The sequence below is a fragment of the Magnolia sinica genome, chromosome 19 (genome assembly GCF_029962835.1).
Source record: "Magnolia sinica isolate HGM2019 chromosome 19, MsV1, whole genome shotgun sequence".
NCBI lineage: Eukaryota > Viridiplantae > Streptophyta > Magnoliopsida > Magnoliales > Magnoliaceae > Magnolia > Magnolia sinica.
Genome location: NC_080591.1, coordinates 4,392,607 through 4,408,929, shown reverse-complemented (window position 1 = coordinate 4,408,929; position 16,323 = coordinate 4,392,607). Strand labels below are relative to the sequence as shown.

The following is a 16,323-nucleotide window of genomic DNA, read 5'->3' as shown; positions in this document are numbered from 1 at the left end:
TAATCAACCAATATAATAATAAATAAATTGCACATGTAAGAGTTTATAAGCTTGCAATGTGAGCCCAAGCCGGGATAAAGAATGATGGCAAATGGGGACGAATTTTATACCATAACTTTTATCACGAATCAAAGTATTTTATAGAGTAGAGTGGTGGATAAGGCTTAGGTTTGCTTTGAAGCGTGTAATAGGTGCTAATTGATACGTTAATTCGGAAAAGAGTATTTGATGTGAATTGGATTTTACTCGCTATCAAGTAAATTAAAACTTTAAAAAAAAAAATTATGATATAATTATATTATTTCTTTTTTTCATGGATTTTTTATTAGCACCAATTTGCAAGTCATGGTCTCTTTTGTTGATTGGACGCCTTTAATTTATTATTGAAATATGAGTTTTGATTTGATAAATTGTTTGATTGATTCGAATGAGAAAATTTAAAAAATACATGTTTATTCTCTAAATATTTTTGGACACTTTTGATTCAGTTGACGATGGGTATCAATTTGATTGATGGGTATTTGATAGGAGTCGATTCGATTGATGGGTATTCAATGGGAGTTGAATTGATCAACAGTTTACACAACTTTTGAGTAAGTGCACAAATTTATTTTTAATTTTGTACTAGAATTATATAAATTGAATTAATATGGAATTATGATATTTCTAAGAGAGCGAAAATGTTAGAGCATGTGAGCCAAGGGCTTTTAGATGGAGAAAGTTAAGATTTTCATGTAAAATTCATATTTTTTTTTATGATTGTTTGAATTTTTCTTTTCTTATTGTGAGGTGTAATTTTGTTTGAGGTTGCTTCCACACTAAACAAGCCATATAAGGACTTGTCCCAAACAAATGGTATTGAGGGTAAATGATGGGTTTTCAAATAAAATTTGAGACATGGCCTTGAGTGAATTAAATGTAAAATTTAAGATAAAAAAATTATGGTCTTAATTTAAGAAAGGCCTGAAGCAAGTGTTCTTTGACGAAGCAAACCACCCTGATCCGATAAAAGAAGAGAATTAGAATGAAATTAGATCAGATGATGATTACCACGGCTCTATTGTTATTGCCCAGTGAAATAATACTAACAAACGTACGGACGATTTGAACATGACACATACTCACTGTAGGCTTCAACACAGCACCGAAGTAGGTGGTGTGTGGTACACCAGCCAATCCGCTTCGATTCGATGATGATATTGGGTGGGCCTTGTCTCCTTTTAACATTTAAAGAGGGACTGGGTGCAATCACCGCCAATCCAAGATGGACGATAATGAGATTCGCTTTTCTATGCATGCTTCGTACTCACTCATTCCAGATATTGCCAGAACTACTTCATTTCCTCCGTAGTAAGGGGAGATTCGATACACTGGCAGCCTGTGAAACATTGAACCGTAGCTGCTTGGAAATTATACACGTGGCTCTTATTTACTCGAAAAAGCCATCCAAATTACCTGACCTAGTTTTGGTACTCCATCATCTCAAATTCATACTGATTGAATTATCCCACCCACTGATTAATCCATATATGTCCATTGAATTCCGACCGCGCACTCATTTTCATTTCTAACCGTTCATTAGTTATCCACCAATCGGCCAAATGAGGAAATAAATCATGGCATTTTTTGATATTCAATCCATCCATACTTATTTTCACCATTTAAACGGTTGAATTTGACGTTATTGGTTCAGGATGCACATTTTCACGATGCCTGTGTATCAACTATCACCATCTATAAGAGTATGTAACTCTCTCTTTACGGACAGAGTCGCAGGATTCCTTTTATTTGTACTCACACGAGTAATGCCTTTGTGGGGGTAGATCCGTAAAACCATCCAAAGCGAACCCATAACTCCGATGGTTAAAGTAGCCAAACAGGGACGGGGTTTTCGTACCATCCCCGCTTGTACCAGCTCGGAACAGGCTACGGCTATGAGGGGCTACTGTGATGTATAGATTTTATCCACACCATTCATCCCTTTTTTCATGTCATTTTATATTATATCCCCAAAAATTAGGCAGATGTACGGATCATATAGACTACACCGTCGGGATTAAACTCTTACCGTGTAAAAGTTATTGGGGGACATATAAGTATTTGATCAAGTTGATATTTATTTTTCCCTTCATCCAGGTCTGTATGTTCTTATTAACAGGTTGGATGACAAATAAACATCACTTTGGGCTGTAGAAAAGTTTCAGCAGTGGTCGCCAATAGCACCACTGCTTCCGGTGGTGTGGTCAACTTGAGTTTGAATCTGCTATATTTTTTGGAATTGTAACCTAAAATGACATGGAAAAATAGATGGACGGCGTGGATAAAATCTATACATCACTGTGGCTACTAATAGCCTTCGCATGTCCTGAGCTTGGTACAAGTGGGGTAGCAACCAATCCGTGTCCGCCAAATAGATTGGTGTGCTTATTTTTTTCCCTTCATCCATGTCTGTATGCTCTTATTAACAGGTTGGATGACAAATAAACACTTTGGGCCTTAGAAAAGTTTCAGCGGTGGTCGTCAATAGCACCACTGCTTCCGGTGGTGCGGTCTACTTGAGCTTGAATCTGCTATATTTTTTGGAATTGTAACCTAAAATGATATGGAAAAATGGAAGGATGGCGTGGATAAAATCGATACATCACTTTGGCTAGTAATAGCCTACGCATGCCCTAAGCTTGGACCAGGCTGGGTACACCCAATCTGGGTCCGCCAAACTTAGCGGCTGCTTGGCGCATGGTATCAGGTGGGATGAAATTTTATTTGGCCCGTGCCAATTCCACTCAATGTTTGGGAAGAGTAGAAAAGCTTGGAATTAAATTAGATCGAATTACTTCAGTCTCGTGCCCATTCCGCTCAATGTTAGCGAGTCGTGTAGTTTTTACCATGATGTGTGGGCTATATACACACACCATCCATCCATTTTTTGAGATCATTTTAGAGCATGGGCTAAAAAATCAAGCATATCTAAAGCTCAAATGGACCCCACCATAGAAAGTAGTGAGAATTGAATATCTATCGTTGAAAACTTCTTTAGAGCCACATGAGTTTTGGATCTACCTTATTTTTAGGCCCATGCTCTAAAATGATGTTACAAAATTGATGAATAGCTTGGATATAACACGTGTTATTCTCAATAACTTCAAATGAAGGTGGGTATATTCATTCAATATACCACTGTATTACAAACATAGCATCAATTAAGCTTATCCAAATAGTAACAGTGTCATGCCACATATAATAATTACTTTTTTAAAAGTCCCATTTCACCTAATCCTTCCCAATAACATCCGCCAAACACCCTCTAGACAAAGGGGGAAGCGGGTTGCCTGTGACCCCGGGCTGTGTGGCGTACACTGACATGTCGGTGAAAAATCCACTCCATCTATCTATTTTTAAAGTCTACGATTGGACAAAATTCTAAAGATTAAGGGCGTGTTTGGCTAGGTGGATTGGAAGGGATTGAATGGTATTAGGGTGGATGGCATGGATTCCAAGGTAATGATGGTGTTGTCCGTGGATTGTCTTAAGATCTATGGGATTGCTATATCCCGGGATTGATATATTGAGTCTGTTTGGCATGCCAAGCCAATCCGGGATTTAACTTCCAATCCCTTCCAATACCACACAATCCCTTCCAATCCGCCCGGCCAAACAGCCCTACGGAGATCCAAAACTAAGGTAGGCTATACTAACAAAATTATGGGAACAGCAACATCCACCTTTGAAACCTCCCTGGAACTGACCATGGTATCTATATGCCATCCAAACCGTTCATAGAATTATTACCATTAGGATAAACTTTAGTAACAAATATCATCCTGATAGGAAACTTCTGTCACCGTGTTGTCGGTGACAAGCATCTTTGCGGATCCCACGTAGCCCCGGGTATACAGATATGTCGCCCAGGGAGCTGGGTGGGGCCAACCGTATTGTTTGTGAGAAATCCATCCCTTCCATCCGTTTTCCATATCATGTTAAGGCATGAGCGTAAAACTGACGTAAATCCAGGACTCAAGTGAGCCGCATGATAGAAGATTGAACGTCCACCGTTGAAACATGTGTGGGGCCATAGAAGTTTTGAATTAGGCTATTTTTATGTTTTGAGTTCATCTTAGTAGGAATGACCTTATGAACGGTACGGATGATATATAAAAACACAGTGGACTCAGGGAGGTTTTGGATTTAGGAATTTAAGGTAAACGGGGACATTTCAAAATTATCACATTCCCAAAATCCCATTTATTTTGGGATCATCAAAGGACGAAGAGGAGGTAAAACGCTCATGGCTAACATCGACATTGTAAATTTTGTTCTACGCTGCAATCAGATTGGGTCCCATGATTTGGACGGTTTGGATTGATTCAAGTGAGGCTAATCCGTACGGAGGATGAATTGCAACTGTTTAATGCTACCGTAGAGAAGCACACACGCTACTATATTCCAAAAAGGCTTTAACGTTCCTTCAATGCCCCACACGCACGTCCGTGTTTGTCGGTAAAACCCAGGGTTATAACTGTCTTTTCACACGGGGACATTTCTATTCCGCAGCGAGCGGTAGTTGCAGACCGCGGCCGGTAGTGGAGCAGTCGCCGTCCCTTTGCTTCGACATTCCAACTCTGCACTCGCATTAAGATATCTCACCTTATATCGAGGAAGCGATTCGCGGGTGTGAGATTAAAGAGGCGATTCTCTTCGACCTTACCAACGTGGCCTGTATGCTTTGTTCGGAGCCACTCATTATGTGGGTTCCATGGTAACAATATCCATTCCAAGAAGTAGGGTTCATCCGCTTATTACTCGGGTCACACGTGTGCAATGAATAGAAGATGCGGATCAGTTTTTTACTGACCATCGATTTCTATGTAAACCTGCCTTATTTTCCACCATGCCGTACAAAATATGGGCCCATCTGGATGGATGGACGGATCACGTACACGTATGGATATTTGACATGGGTGACGTGAATCGTCTCTTCAATTATTTCGTCGCGCGATTGGGCGTGGAACTAATCAAATTATCAAGTAGAATAATCCGAGAATTTGAAAATTCCCGTTCCACCCTTGGTAATCTTTCTAATCCCTTACCTGTCCTTCTCTCTAGTCTCACCCCCACCTATATAAGGCTTTTTCCCTCCATGCCTCCCTGTTTTCTCAGAAACTCCATGAAGGAAACCAGAGAGAGAGAACTTCCAAAACCCTCTCTAATGGCAGATTTCCAAGGTATCAGCCTCAGAATCTCTATCTTTTTCCTCAATGTTCGTCTCTTTCTTCTCTTTCTTCTTTCATCGAATCAGTTCAAGTGATCGAGCCTTGAAATGACTGCATTTAAACAAAAAATCGTTTTATTTGGGGTTCGGTAAGTGGATTTCTCGCCTCGGATGTCGGAATCTTGAAACCAGTATTGAATTCCGCTGATTTGTCGAATTCCGGCTCTTCTGGTCGAGAAAGAATTTGATTTATGTTGTTTCTTGTAATTTAGATTGGAAGATAGGGTTTTGTGACAATGACACTGTTTTGTGGTTTTAATTCGATCATTGGTAGATATTCGAACTGTTTTAGTTAGAAAATGGTTGAATTTCTGGCATTTTGATGGTTCTATGGTCTGTAAGATTCGAAATTAGGGTTTTTGATGATTTTGTAAGTATTGGAATTTCTTTGCGCGTGGAATTTTACTAAATTGTTGAGATCTGACTCGTTTTAGTTGTAAAATTGTTGAATTTCGTCGCTGGACAGGCATTTTTCAGTTGTAATTTGTGTCTGGATTTGGATTTTGGGATAGTGTTATTGTTAGTATAATCCTGCTGAGAGTGTAATTCTACCAATTTCTGATTGAATTCGTCATTTTGGAGTTTATTCTATTTTCGATTTATAATTATATATTGGAAACTGCAGTTTTGAATGGTTGTATTATTGGTTTAGTTCTGCTAAATTTGTGTGGGATTTTACTGAATTTTCAGATCTGACTTGTCTTAGTTGAAAGCAGTTAATTTGATCACTTCGAAGGGTTCTCCTTATATATATTTGGATATAAAATTATGGCTGTGGTAATCTTATTATTTGTGGAAATGCTGTTGAGTACGCAATTTTATGAATCTTTGAATCTGACTTTCAGTTAGAAAATGGTTAAATTCTTTTTTGCTTCAAAGGTTCTTTCTTCATGTAATTTGAACTAACCATATGAGTTTTGAGTAATTTATTATCAGTTGAATTTGAATGCGTGTTTAATTGTAGTGAATCTTATATATATATATATATGGAAAAGGTTCTATACGGTCGAGCTCATGTGAACTCCCCATGAGGTTGAGCTGTGTGGGCCCCGCCATGATGTATGTCGAACATCTACCCCATCAGTCAGATGCACCATTCCATATTGGGCCTAGGGCTTAAAAATCAGGTCAATCTGTGACTTATGTGAGCCACACCACATACAAAAGTTGAGAGGGGTTACCCTCCATTAAAACATTCATAATCATTTTTTGGGCCCACCGAGATGTGGTTCACAAATCCAGCCCATCCAATGTGTGTCCCACTTGGATGAGGGGTTAGACCAAGTTTTAGATGCATCCAAATTTCAAGTGGGCCCCACCAAGTGCTTTTATATGTTTCAGGCATGTCTTCACATGATTTTAGATGGTATAGCCCACTTGAGTTCCTTATATGATTGATTTTTGGGATATCCCATAATTTAAAGGGGACCCATCAAATGCACGGTGTTGATGTTTGACATAAATCATGGTGGGGCCCACACAGCTCGAGCTCATGGGGACTTCCCATGAGCTCGACCGTATAGAACCTTTTCCCTATATATATATATGGGAAAAGGTACTATGCGCTCGGCCTCACTATAAGCTCCCGTGAGGTCGAGCTGTGTGGGCCTCACCGTGATGCGTGTCGACCATCAACACCGTGCATTTGATGGGTGCCCTCTAAATTATAGGATATCCCAAAAGTCAGCCGTCTACGGAACTCAGGTGGGCTATACCATCTAAAATCATGTGAAGACACCGTTAAAACATATAAAAGCACTTGGTGGGGACCACCTGAGTTTTGAATGCTGCTGAAACTTGGTCTAAACCATCATCCAAGTGGGACACACATAATGGATGGGCTGGATTGGCAAACCACATCTCGGTGGGCCCAAAAAATGATTATGAATGTTTTAATGGTGCATGGCCCCTCCCCACTTCTGTATGTGGTGTGGCCCACACAAGTCACAGATTGACTTGATTTTTGAGACCTAGGCCCACGATGGAATGGTGCATCTGACTGATGGGGTAGATGTTCAAAATGCATCACGGTGGGGCCCACACAGCTTGACTTCATGGGACGGACTCGTGAGGTCGAGCGCATAGTACCTTTTCCCCATATATAAAACAGCAATAATGTCTGGGTCATCATATTATTGATAGTTGTATCCTGGCGCATATGTAACTTTACTGGATCTTTTAGATCCTGCTTCTTGCAGGTTTGAATTTCTGTTGGCTTGAAGGTTAAAACATGTAACTGTGGTTGGCTTGTGGGATTTGAATAATTTGAATTGTAGAATGACAGCTATGATTGGTAGATGAAATGTTCAATTTGCTGCTGCTTTTCATTCAACTGAATGTTGAATTTTGTAGTTTTGAACATGTTCTATGATTCTTGTCACTTATTACGTTGAATCGAATTTGAATTCTTGGTCGTTGAAGTGAGACGTTTTTTTTTTTTTTTTTTAAAGTAACTAGAATATATTAGAAGAAAAGAAAAAGGCTACAAAAGGGTCTGCTGAGGTAGCAGAGCCAAGGCTACAAGCCAAGAAACAAAAAATTAAAATCCTTAAGACCCGGTACAGCAACCGCCCATTCTATTAAGAGATTTTTAGCCTTAGAGCCCACAGAGCGCGGTGAGGACTGAGTGTTGTTAAAACATCTGTCGTTCCGCTCCCTCCAGACCGCCCACTAGATGGTGAGGATAGACATTCTCCACACCCGAGTTCTGAATTTGCCCATCTTGAAACCGTGCCAATAAGCGAGCAGGGATGAAGCGGTCGTTGAAGTGATACTTTGAACTTGATTTGTGCTCAAAGCTTTACATTCTCATCGCTCTGTCTTGAAATCTGTTGTATCTATAACACAAATCTGATATATTTGTCCATATCATCAAAGTTCAATTAATGAATCTTGTTTACTATTGAAGTCAGTATTTTGTCCTCAGACTATTTGAATATTTGTTTCTTTGAAACAATTTTGCAGATACTTCATCTATCTAATTCACAGTTTGTGAGGTTCTGTTGATTTGTATATATAAAAATGCCTGGATTTGTTATGGATGGAGTAGATGGGGACAAAGTCGTGAATGGATTGGATTCAACAGTTATGAAGGAAAATTCATCACTAAATAAATCACTGAATAGTCCGTTGAGTACCAAAAGCCCTCAGAGTGAGGCTCTTGATCTGCCCCTGGAGGACTGCATCGATACATCCATTGAAAGGTTGTATGACAATGTGTGTGAGATGCAGAGCTCAGGTGATCGATCCCCATCAAGGATGAGCTTTGGATCTGAAGGCGAGGAATCAAGGATTGATTCCGAGTTACGGCATCTTGTTGGAGGAGAGGCCAGGGTTGTAGAGATAATGGAAGAGGAATCGTCTTCTGGAAAGGATGCAGTTTCTAAGAAGGAAAATGGATCTACCAGTTTGAACCCCAGGAGGATGGATAAAACTAGATCTCCTAGCACCAAGTCTGCATCTTCGACACAGTCGAGGAGACCTTCTCATTTGCAATTAGACCCTGAGGCATCAGTGAAATCGAGTCCAAAAAGCAAAACAAACCATGTGAAGTCTTCTATTGAGCAACCAAGCGATAAGAACTCAAGGAAACCGAGTCCTGGCGTTTTACCTGTAAAGAAACAGAGGAATGCTGCTCTAGGAGGGTCAAAATTAAACAACGGAACTGCTGATCCGGATGAAACTGGATTAGATAACCCAGATCTTGGGCCTTTTCTACTGAAGCTTGCAAGGGATTTGATTTCTTCGGGTGATAATCCTCAGAAGGCTCTAGAATTAGCGGTTCGGGCTGCAAAATCATTTGAGATATGTGCAGACGGTAAGCCCAGTTTAGAACTCGTGATGAGTTTGCACGTCGTAGCTGCAATTCATTGCAGTTTAGGGCAGTACAGCTTGGCTATCCCTGTTCTTGAACATTCAATTGAGATTCCAGTGCTGGATGAAGGCCAAGAGCACGCCCTTGCTAAATTTGCCGGCTACATGCAATTGGGGGATACATATGCGATGTTGGGACAACTCGAAAATTCGATACAATGTTATACAGCGGGTTTGCAAGTTCAGAAGCAAGTCTTAGGAGAAATGGATCCAAGAGTTGGTGAAACTTGCCGGTACTTGGCTGAAGCCCATGTTCAAGCATTGCAATTTGATGAAGCTCAGAAGTTTTGCCAGATGGCTCTTGACATCCACAGAGAAAATGGCACGCCTGCTTCTCCTGATGAAGCCGCAGATAGGAGGCTCATGGGTCTTATCTGTGAAGCAAAGGGAGACCACGAAGTGGCTCTTGAGCATCTTGTGTTGGCTAGCATGGCCATGGTGTCCAACGGCCAGGAAATGGAGGTGGCTTCTGTGGATTGCAGCATTGGGGACACGTATTTATCTTTGGCTCGGTATGATGAGGCTGTTTTTGCATATCAGAAAGCGCTTACTGTGTTCAAGTCTAGCAAGGGAGAGAATCATCCAGCTGTTGCCTCGGTTTTTGTTCGTTTAGCTGATCTGTATAACAAGACCGGGAAACTAAGGGAATCGAAGTCGTATTGTGAGAGTGCCCTACGTATTTATGGAAAGCCTGTTCCTGGGACCCCCAGTGAGGAAATTGCAAGCGGTCTCACTGATGTCTCTGCAATCTATGAATCTATTAACGAGCCTGAGCAAGCACTCAAGTTGCTTCAGAAGGCCTTAAAGATTTACAACGACGCCCCTGGTCACCAAAGCACTATTGCAGGAATCGAGGCACAGATGGGGGTGATGTATTATATGATCGGGAATTATGCTGATTCTTATACCTCTTTTAAGAATGCCATTGCAAAGCTTCGGGCAAGTGGGGAGAAAAAATCTGCATTCTTTGGCGTTGCTCTGAATCAAATGGGCCTTGCGTGCGTTCAGCGCTACGCAATAAATGAGGCTGCAGATCTATTTGAAGAAGCCAGGAGTGTCTTAGAACAAGAGTATGGACCGTATCACCCGGAGACACTTGGAGTATATAGTAATCTCGCAGGAACTTATGATGCAATGGGCAGGTGCACCCTTTTCCATATTCATGGTTATACATTTTTTATTGTCTTTATGATGCTTTTCTTTTTATGTGAATCATTATTCATTTTCCATTTTTTTAATTGCCTGGGATTTGGTCTTTTCAGTATTTATGAATACTTTTGACTTCCTATCTGCAAGTAGATCAACCAAAACCACTTTCGGCTAAAGCTATGTCTGGATGCGTAAGTGAATTGAATCATGAACATTCAGTTTTATCAGGAAAAAAAAAAAAGAACATGTCAAGTATCCCTTAAAATGCAGTTGCATTTCTTTGTCCAAATGGAAAGTGATGAATTGCTTTGGAGCCTAGTCCTCATTATGAATGCTAAGGAAATTACACTTTGGTCACTCGCACTTTATTCGATTCTGCATCCAAACGGACCTCACAATTAGAATCTATAGCTTGAGTTCCGTAGGTCTATTATTTTCTACCAGGTCCATGCATAGGTAAAAACCTGCAATCCTACAGGTAGCATTCAGTGTATCGGTACCGTTACACGTATCGATGATCGGGAATATGGAAACATGTATCAATATTGTTGATACCCGGAAAGATATCGCTGACTCAGGGAAACATTGAGGAAACAAGGAGAAGAATGTGGAAAATTTCAGTGAAACTTCAGGAGATAAAAAGACACATGTTTACATATTCAGGAATCAAAATACTGGAAAACAACCATACATAGTAAGTTTCCATTTAATAGGGGCCTAAACCATGTACTATCATAAAAAACCAATGCAATGGTGATGTAGAGCGGGTTGCGGACAATTACATGGCCAAGATGGATCAGAAAAGGCCCGGTCGACGACAGAAGTGATCCAGACCATCGAACCTTAAATCGGGCGTATCTTGCAATCCGGAATGAGTTATCTGACGTAAAATATATGATTTTGGGGTAGAACGAGCTACTGAAGCCAACCAACCCCGCTACGCCGGGTTGCACAGCCCGGAATTGCGAAAAACCCCTGGATTGACGGTCGTTTCCCTATTTTAATTTCGTTTTTACTATAAATAGTAAGTTTTAGTTTGATTATAACTCTTCATCCGTCGGGCTTTAGGAGTTGCGCCCAACGTGAAAAGAGCTTAGAATAATTAGGAAAACGGTTTGGTGAAGCCAAATAGGACACTTACTATTTTTGGCCGAAAACCTTGCGCACTAGTAGACATCACGACCGTCTATAAATAGTAAGTTTACTATTTATAGTAAGTCGCGGATTCTAAGAGTTTGAGTTGTAGTTTGATTCTAATTTCTTTCCCATTGCTTGGTAGCCCTATTTAAAGGGTTGTAAACTCGTTTTTAATCATCAATTAATCAATTTCGAATTTATTAGAATTTATTTCTATTTTCTGCTTTCTTTCCTCGTGGATTCGAGAAGTCTCTGTGAGGAGTCCAGAGAAGCTCCGTGGATTCGGAGTAGTTATCCTCATCACGTTCATCCCTGCGTCAAATGGTAACCAAAATGAATTCATATCATACAAATGCAGGTTAAAAAAAATGCATACATACCTACATTCATCCATGCATCCATGTTACATGCATACATACATGCTCCATCCATCCATCTATCCAACCATCCATTCATCCATACACATTCATACATGCATTCATCCATCAAAAAGTGCACCAATCCACACATAAATCATACATCCATCTGTACATTAAAAAAAAATGAAATAAGTAAGTATTTTTATAAATAAACATATATAATTTTTTTACATAATTTTTTAATCTTTGAAAAAGTAATATTTTTCTTTTAAAATGGAAGGGATCATTCATCAACATCCATTAGGGACGGGTGGATCCAGGTCCCATGGATCTGCATAAGCAAACTGGCTTGTCATTTTGCAGGTAGAAGTGCCTGTAGGAGAGCTTGTATGACTCAAAATTTCCATTTTTTTTCCATTTTTGCGGGACTCTTCCTACAAATGATTAGCAGGTCCTACGTCCCTTGTGGACCCCTACTCTCCACCAAGAAAATCTTCTTATGGATTTTGGGTGACCAAAGGCCTTCATGGTTCCAACTCGTGTTTCATAAATTGGGCCCCAACACAATTTGGGTCCAGGTTGTCTTTAATAGTTCTTTCTTTCCTTCTCTTCATCTCTCCATGACTTAGAATTGCAGAGTTGAGAATTTCACATAACATTATCTGTTCATAAAGTATAAGCTGCAGAGAGAGAGAGAGAGAGAGTGCAAAAAGTTGAACAAGTTAAACAGCACAGAGATAAGAAATACAGCATAAAATGCCGGAAACAATTACGTAGAAAAACAACCATACGTGGTCAATGTAAAATTGTAGTTTTTTTTTTAAAATTTTAAAAAACTTACAGTAGTTGGTGTTATCTGTATTTCGAGCAACATAATCAATATAATCATATGATATGTATATATTTAATTTCGTATTGACAGGTTGGAAGATGCAATCGGGATTCTGGAATATGTGGTGGGGATAAGGGAGGAGAAGCTAGGGACAGCTAACCCAGACGTGGATGATGAGAAGAAGAGGTTGGGTGAGTTATTGAAGGAAGCTGGCCGGGTCCGGAACAGGAAACCCAAATCATTGGAAAATCTTCTAGATAACAACTCCCATGCTGTTAGGCGAGATGCCATTAAGGTATGATGGATAGTGATGATAACGACGGTGTACAATAGGATATTTAAAAGAGTGGGGTTGTGGGCATTTTGATTACTGTCAGCTACTTGGGGGGCATTGATTGCAATATTCATTATGTTATTGTTGTTGGAGATTTGCTAGAATATATCCTGATGTATCGCGGTAGGATATGTTGGGACTATAGGAGTTGGATCTGGCGACGAGTTCGGTGATCCAAGCCCTTTGCAAGATAGGCCCCACTGGCAATTGGATGCCTAATAATGAAACTCTCTGGTTGGATACTTTTGCACTTTTATCATCAACTGTATTCCAGTGAATACCGACCGTTGCTTTGTGGGCCATTGGTTCAAAAGTCTAGGATTTTCCAATCTTGTAGATATTTGAGGCAGCCATTTCATCATTATATTTCATTGAATCAACAGTTTGGATCGCTGAATATGACCCATATCTGACGGCTACAGTTCCAATGTACCCCTACTGCAGTATGTTGGGATTTAGTCTACCAAACCTCTGGTTGTTATTGTTATTATTATTTTTCCAGTTATACTGTATTGGTTCTTCATTTTTTTGGGGTTTAATGAAAGTTCCTTTGGCCACATTGTCTCACCAATTTGTTGTTAAAGCCGTGGAAAGAGGATGCCAAATGTTAAAGTAAAAAATGATGGGACTGCTTTCTTGAAATTAAGGGAATATGCTTTCCAAATGGGATGGTGGCAAGATGCTTGTGGGGGGAGTTATTTGATACTCTTGCTCCGTAGGAGGCTTGATAGACAGGCGCTTAGAAATGGTGCATGTAGTGTTTACATTTATTTTCGGTACCCTACCATGGACCAATGCAAGGCCGCCATGTGTCAACACTATGGGCTTGATATTCATGAAAATCATACTTGCACCCAAATATGTATTCCTTTGATCTTCCTTTGGTGACACGTATTCCATTATTAATGTGGTGGCACAACCCTTGTGCATGCCTTTTAATAGAGCAAACCAACACACGCCATGTGACCATGATTAGCAAGTTAATTAATGAGGCAGCATACTTGACAAGTTTATAAAGACCCACCGAGATATAGAATATTATTACAGATCTAGCTATGATATGCTCAGTAAGGTTATCTCTTATAGTCCTTTTAAAATGAGAGATTTTTCCAGAGACATGAGTAGTATCAGTATGCGCAACATATATATATATATATATATATATATATATATTTATATATATATATATATATATATATATATATATATATATAGTAATCGAAATTAAGAGAATGAGAAAACCTGATGAAAGATCCACTACCATGGGCTAAGGATCTAGCGGATTCAGTCCATCAACCCCTCCAGGAACATAATAAGAAGGGAGCGGGAGTTTAAGATAAATGCAGTATGTAGTTTGATTGGGTCATTTAGATACATAACCATGATCAATTTAAAGTCCATGGTTAGTGTTAAAGGTTCCTTTGATGGATCTATTTTTACAAGCAGCAACATCTAGGAGACCGTCTACATGAAGATTCAGGAGCCAATGGTCCTAGATGCGCACAAAAATAATTCTAAATATAGACGTAGTTGTTTTCTAAAGGGGATCAATTATGAGAAGAAAATTCGAAAAGCTACGATTTTGTATCTATTTAGAATTCTTTATTTCTTGGAATGCATATCGTAAACGTGAAAGATCCACAACCATCAATAAAACTCACCAAGAGTTTTGCTGCCTTGACAACTTATAAAAGGAATATGTGAAGAAGAGTTGGAGGCTCACACAAAAAACAAATCTATCTTCTTTAAATCTATCTTTGTGCTTATCTTAGCATAGCATAGCATATCAGAACCTAGTCTTAACGTATATCGCTACTGTCCAATACCACCGCTACATACCGTATGATTAAATTAAATCTCTACAACCCTAAGTTGATAGATCCCGATCAACTGAGTTCTTAGTTAGGTCTGGTCACATCATGTTGACCATTCGCCTCAATCATCTGTTCTTATAAATGGATCAAGTATTTCTCTCTCATTTGTTTATTTTTCTAGGTGATTTTAATAATTTGTTGACTATATTGAGCCAAACATTCAATTATTAATAAAATTGTTATTGTTTAACTTTTTTTTTTAATATATATATATATATATTCTTTTAAGAAATTATTTATAATTACTGGTGAAAGAAAAATCCAAAAGTCATAAGGAAAAAAAATAAAATAAAATTCATCAGGAAAGACTAACCCCATCCTTTTATAAATTTCCGATCATTGATCACAACCGGTGGTTGAGAAGATATCCGGATCTTGCATCCCATTTCAAATCAGTCTAACTCAACGAGGGAGCACCAACATCATACCCAAAATATAAATACAAGCCTTCATTCACATATGTGGCCTTGTGTTTGATTGAATTGTCAATAACAAGCTAAACTGGCTTAATTGTGGAACCACCGTCTTGAGATTAAAGATGTTGGTTGAACAATCCCAACCTCTGATTCATGGACACTTACACTATTGGATATTTTTCATTTTAATCAATCGTCCAATAAATGCCGAGTCTAATATTTATACATCTAAACTGGCACTTATAATTTGGACGGTTTAGTTTGAATTTTGTATGCCAGTGAAGTAATTTTTTGAGTAATTTCCAACTGCCAGAGTATTAAAGTATTTACTTTTATCCTTTCATATTTAAAAATTAAAAATGAAGTGGAAATGTTTCCTATGAGCGCGGCTTCGGTGGATCCTGGATCCGCAAGCTGGGTGGATACTTGACTGTCGGGCCACCTTGATGTATTTTCTCTACATCCATGCTGTCATACGTTTTGAAAACTCATTTTAGGGCATGATCCAAAAAAATGAAGAAGATCCAAATCTTAGGTGGACCACACCCCAGAAAACAGTGGTGATTGAATACCTACCATTAAAAACTTCTCGGTGCCACTGGAAGGTTTGTTTCCCATCCAACCTGTTGATAAGGTCACAAAGACATGGATGAAATCACCATACAAATATCTGCTCGATCCAAAACTTTTGTGGCCCACAAGAAGTTTTGAATGGTCATTCACCACTGTTTCCTGTGGTGTGGTCCACCTGAGATTGGATGTGCTTCATTTTTGGGATTATATTCTAAAATGATCCTTCAAAACTGATGGACGGTGTGGATGTAAGGCACATACATTACAGTCAGGGATACACCAAAGCCACACCAGTTTCTTTTAACAGAGAATGATACAGAGATGCTTGCTTTTTACAGCGATGGAAATAAACGACCCCTCGTCTGTAATCTTCAACAAGAATATATTTCTTTATTTTTGTTTTTATTTTATTTTTATTTTTTATTTGGAGAAGGTGGCAGATGACAACACAAAATATATAAGAGTGAAATGTAAATTACCGGTGTGTTTGGATTTTAATTCTATTTG

General features: G+C 39.2%; 1 protein-coding gene across 1 annotated transcript; it reads left to right on the top strand.

Moving 5' to 3' along the window:
* Window positions 1-5,070: 5,070 nt before the first annotated feature.
* LOC131234707 (protein KINESIN LIGHT CHAIN-RELATED 2-like) lies at window positions 5,071-13,510 on the top strand. Its single transcript, XM_058231642.1, has 3 exons — window positions 5,071-5,222; window positions 8,234-10,284; window positions 12,710-13,510. Exons 2-3 carry the CDS (start codon window positions 8,291-8,293, stop codon window positions 12,918-12,920), a joined length of 2,205 nt encoding a protein of 734 aa, XP_058087625.1. The 5' UTR covers window positions 5,071-5,222; window positions 8,234-8,290; the 3' UTR covers window positions 12,921-13,510.
* Window positions 13,511-16,323: the final 2,813 nt, after the last annotated feature.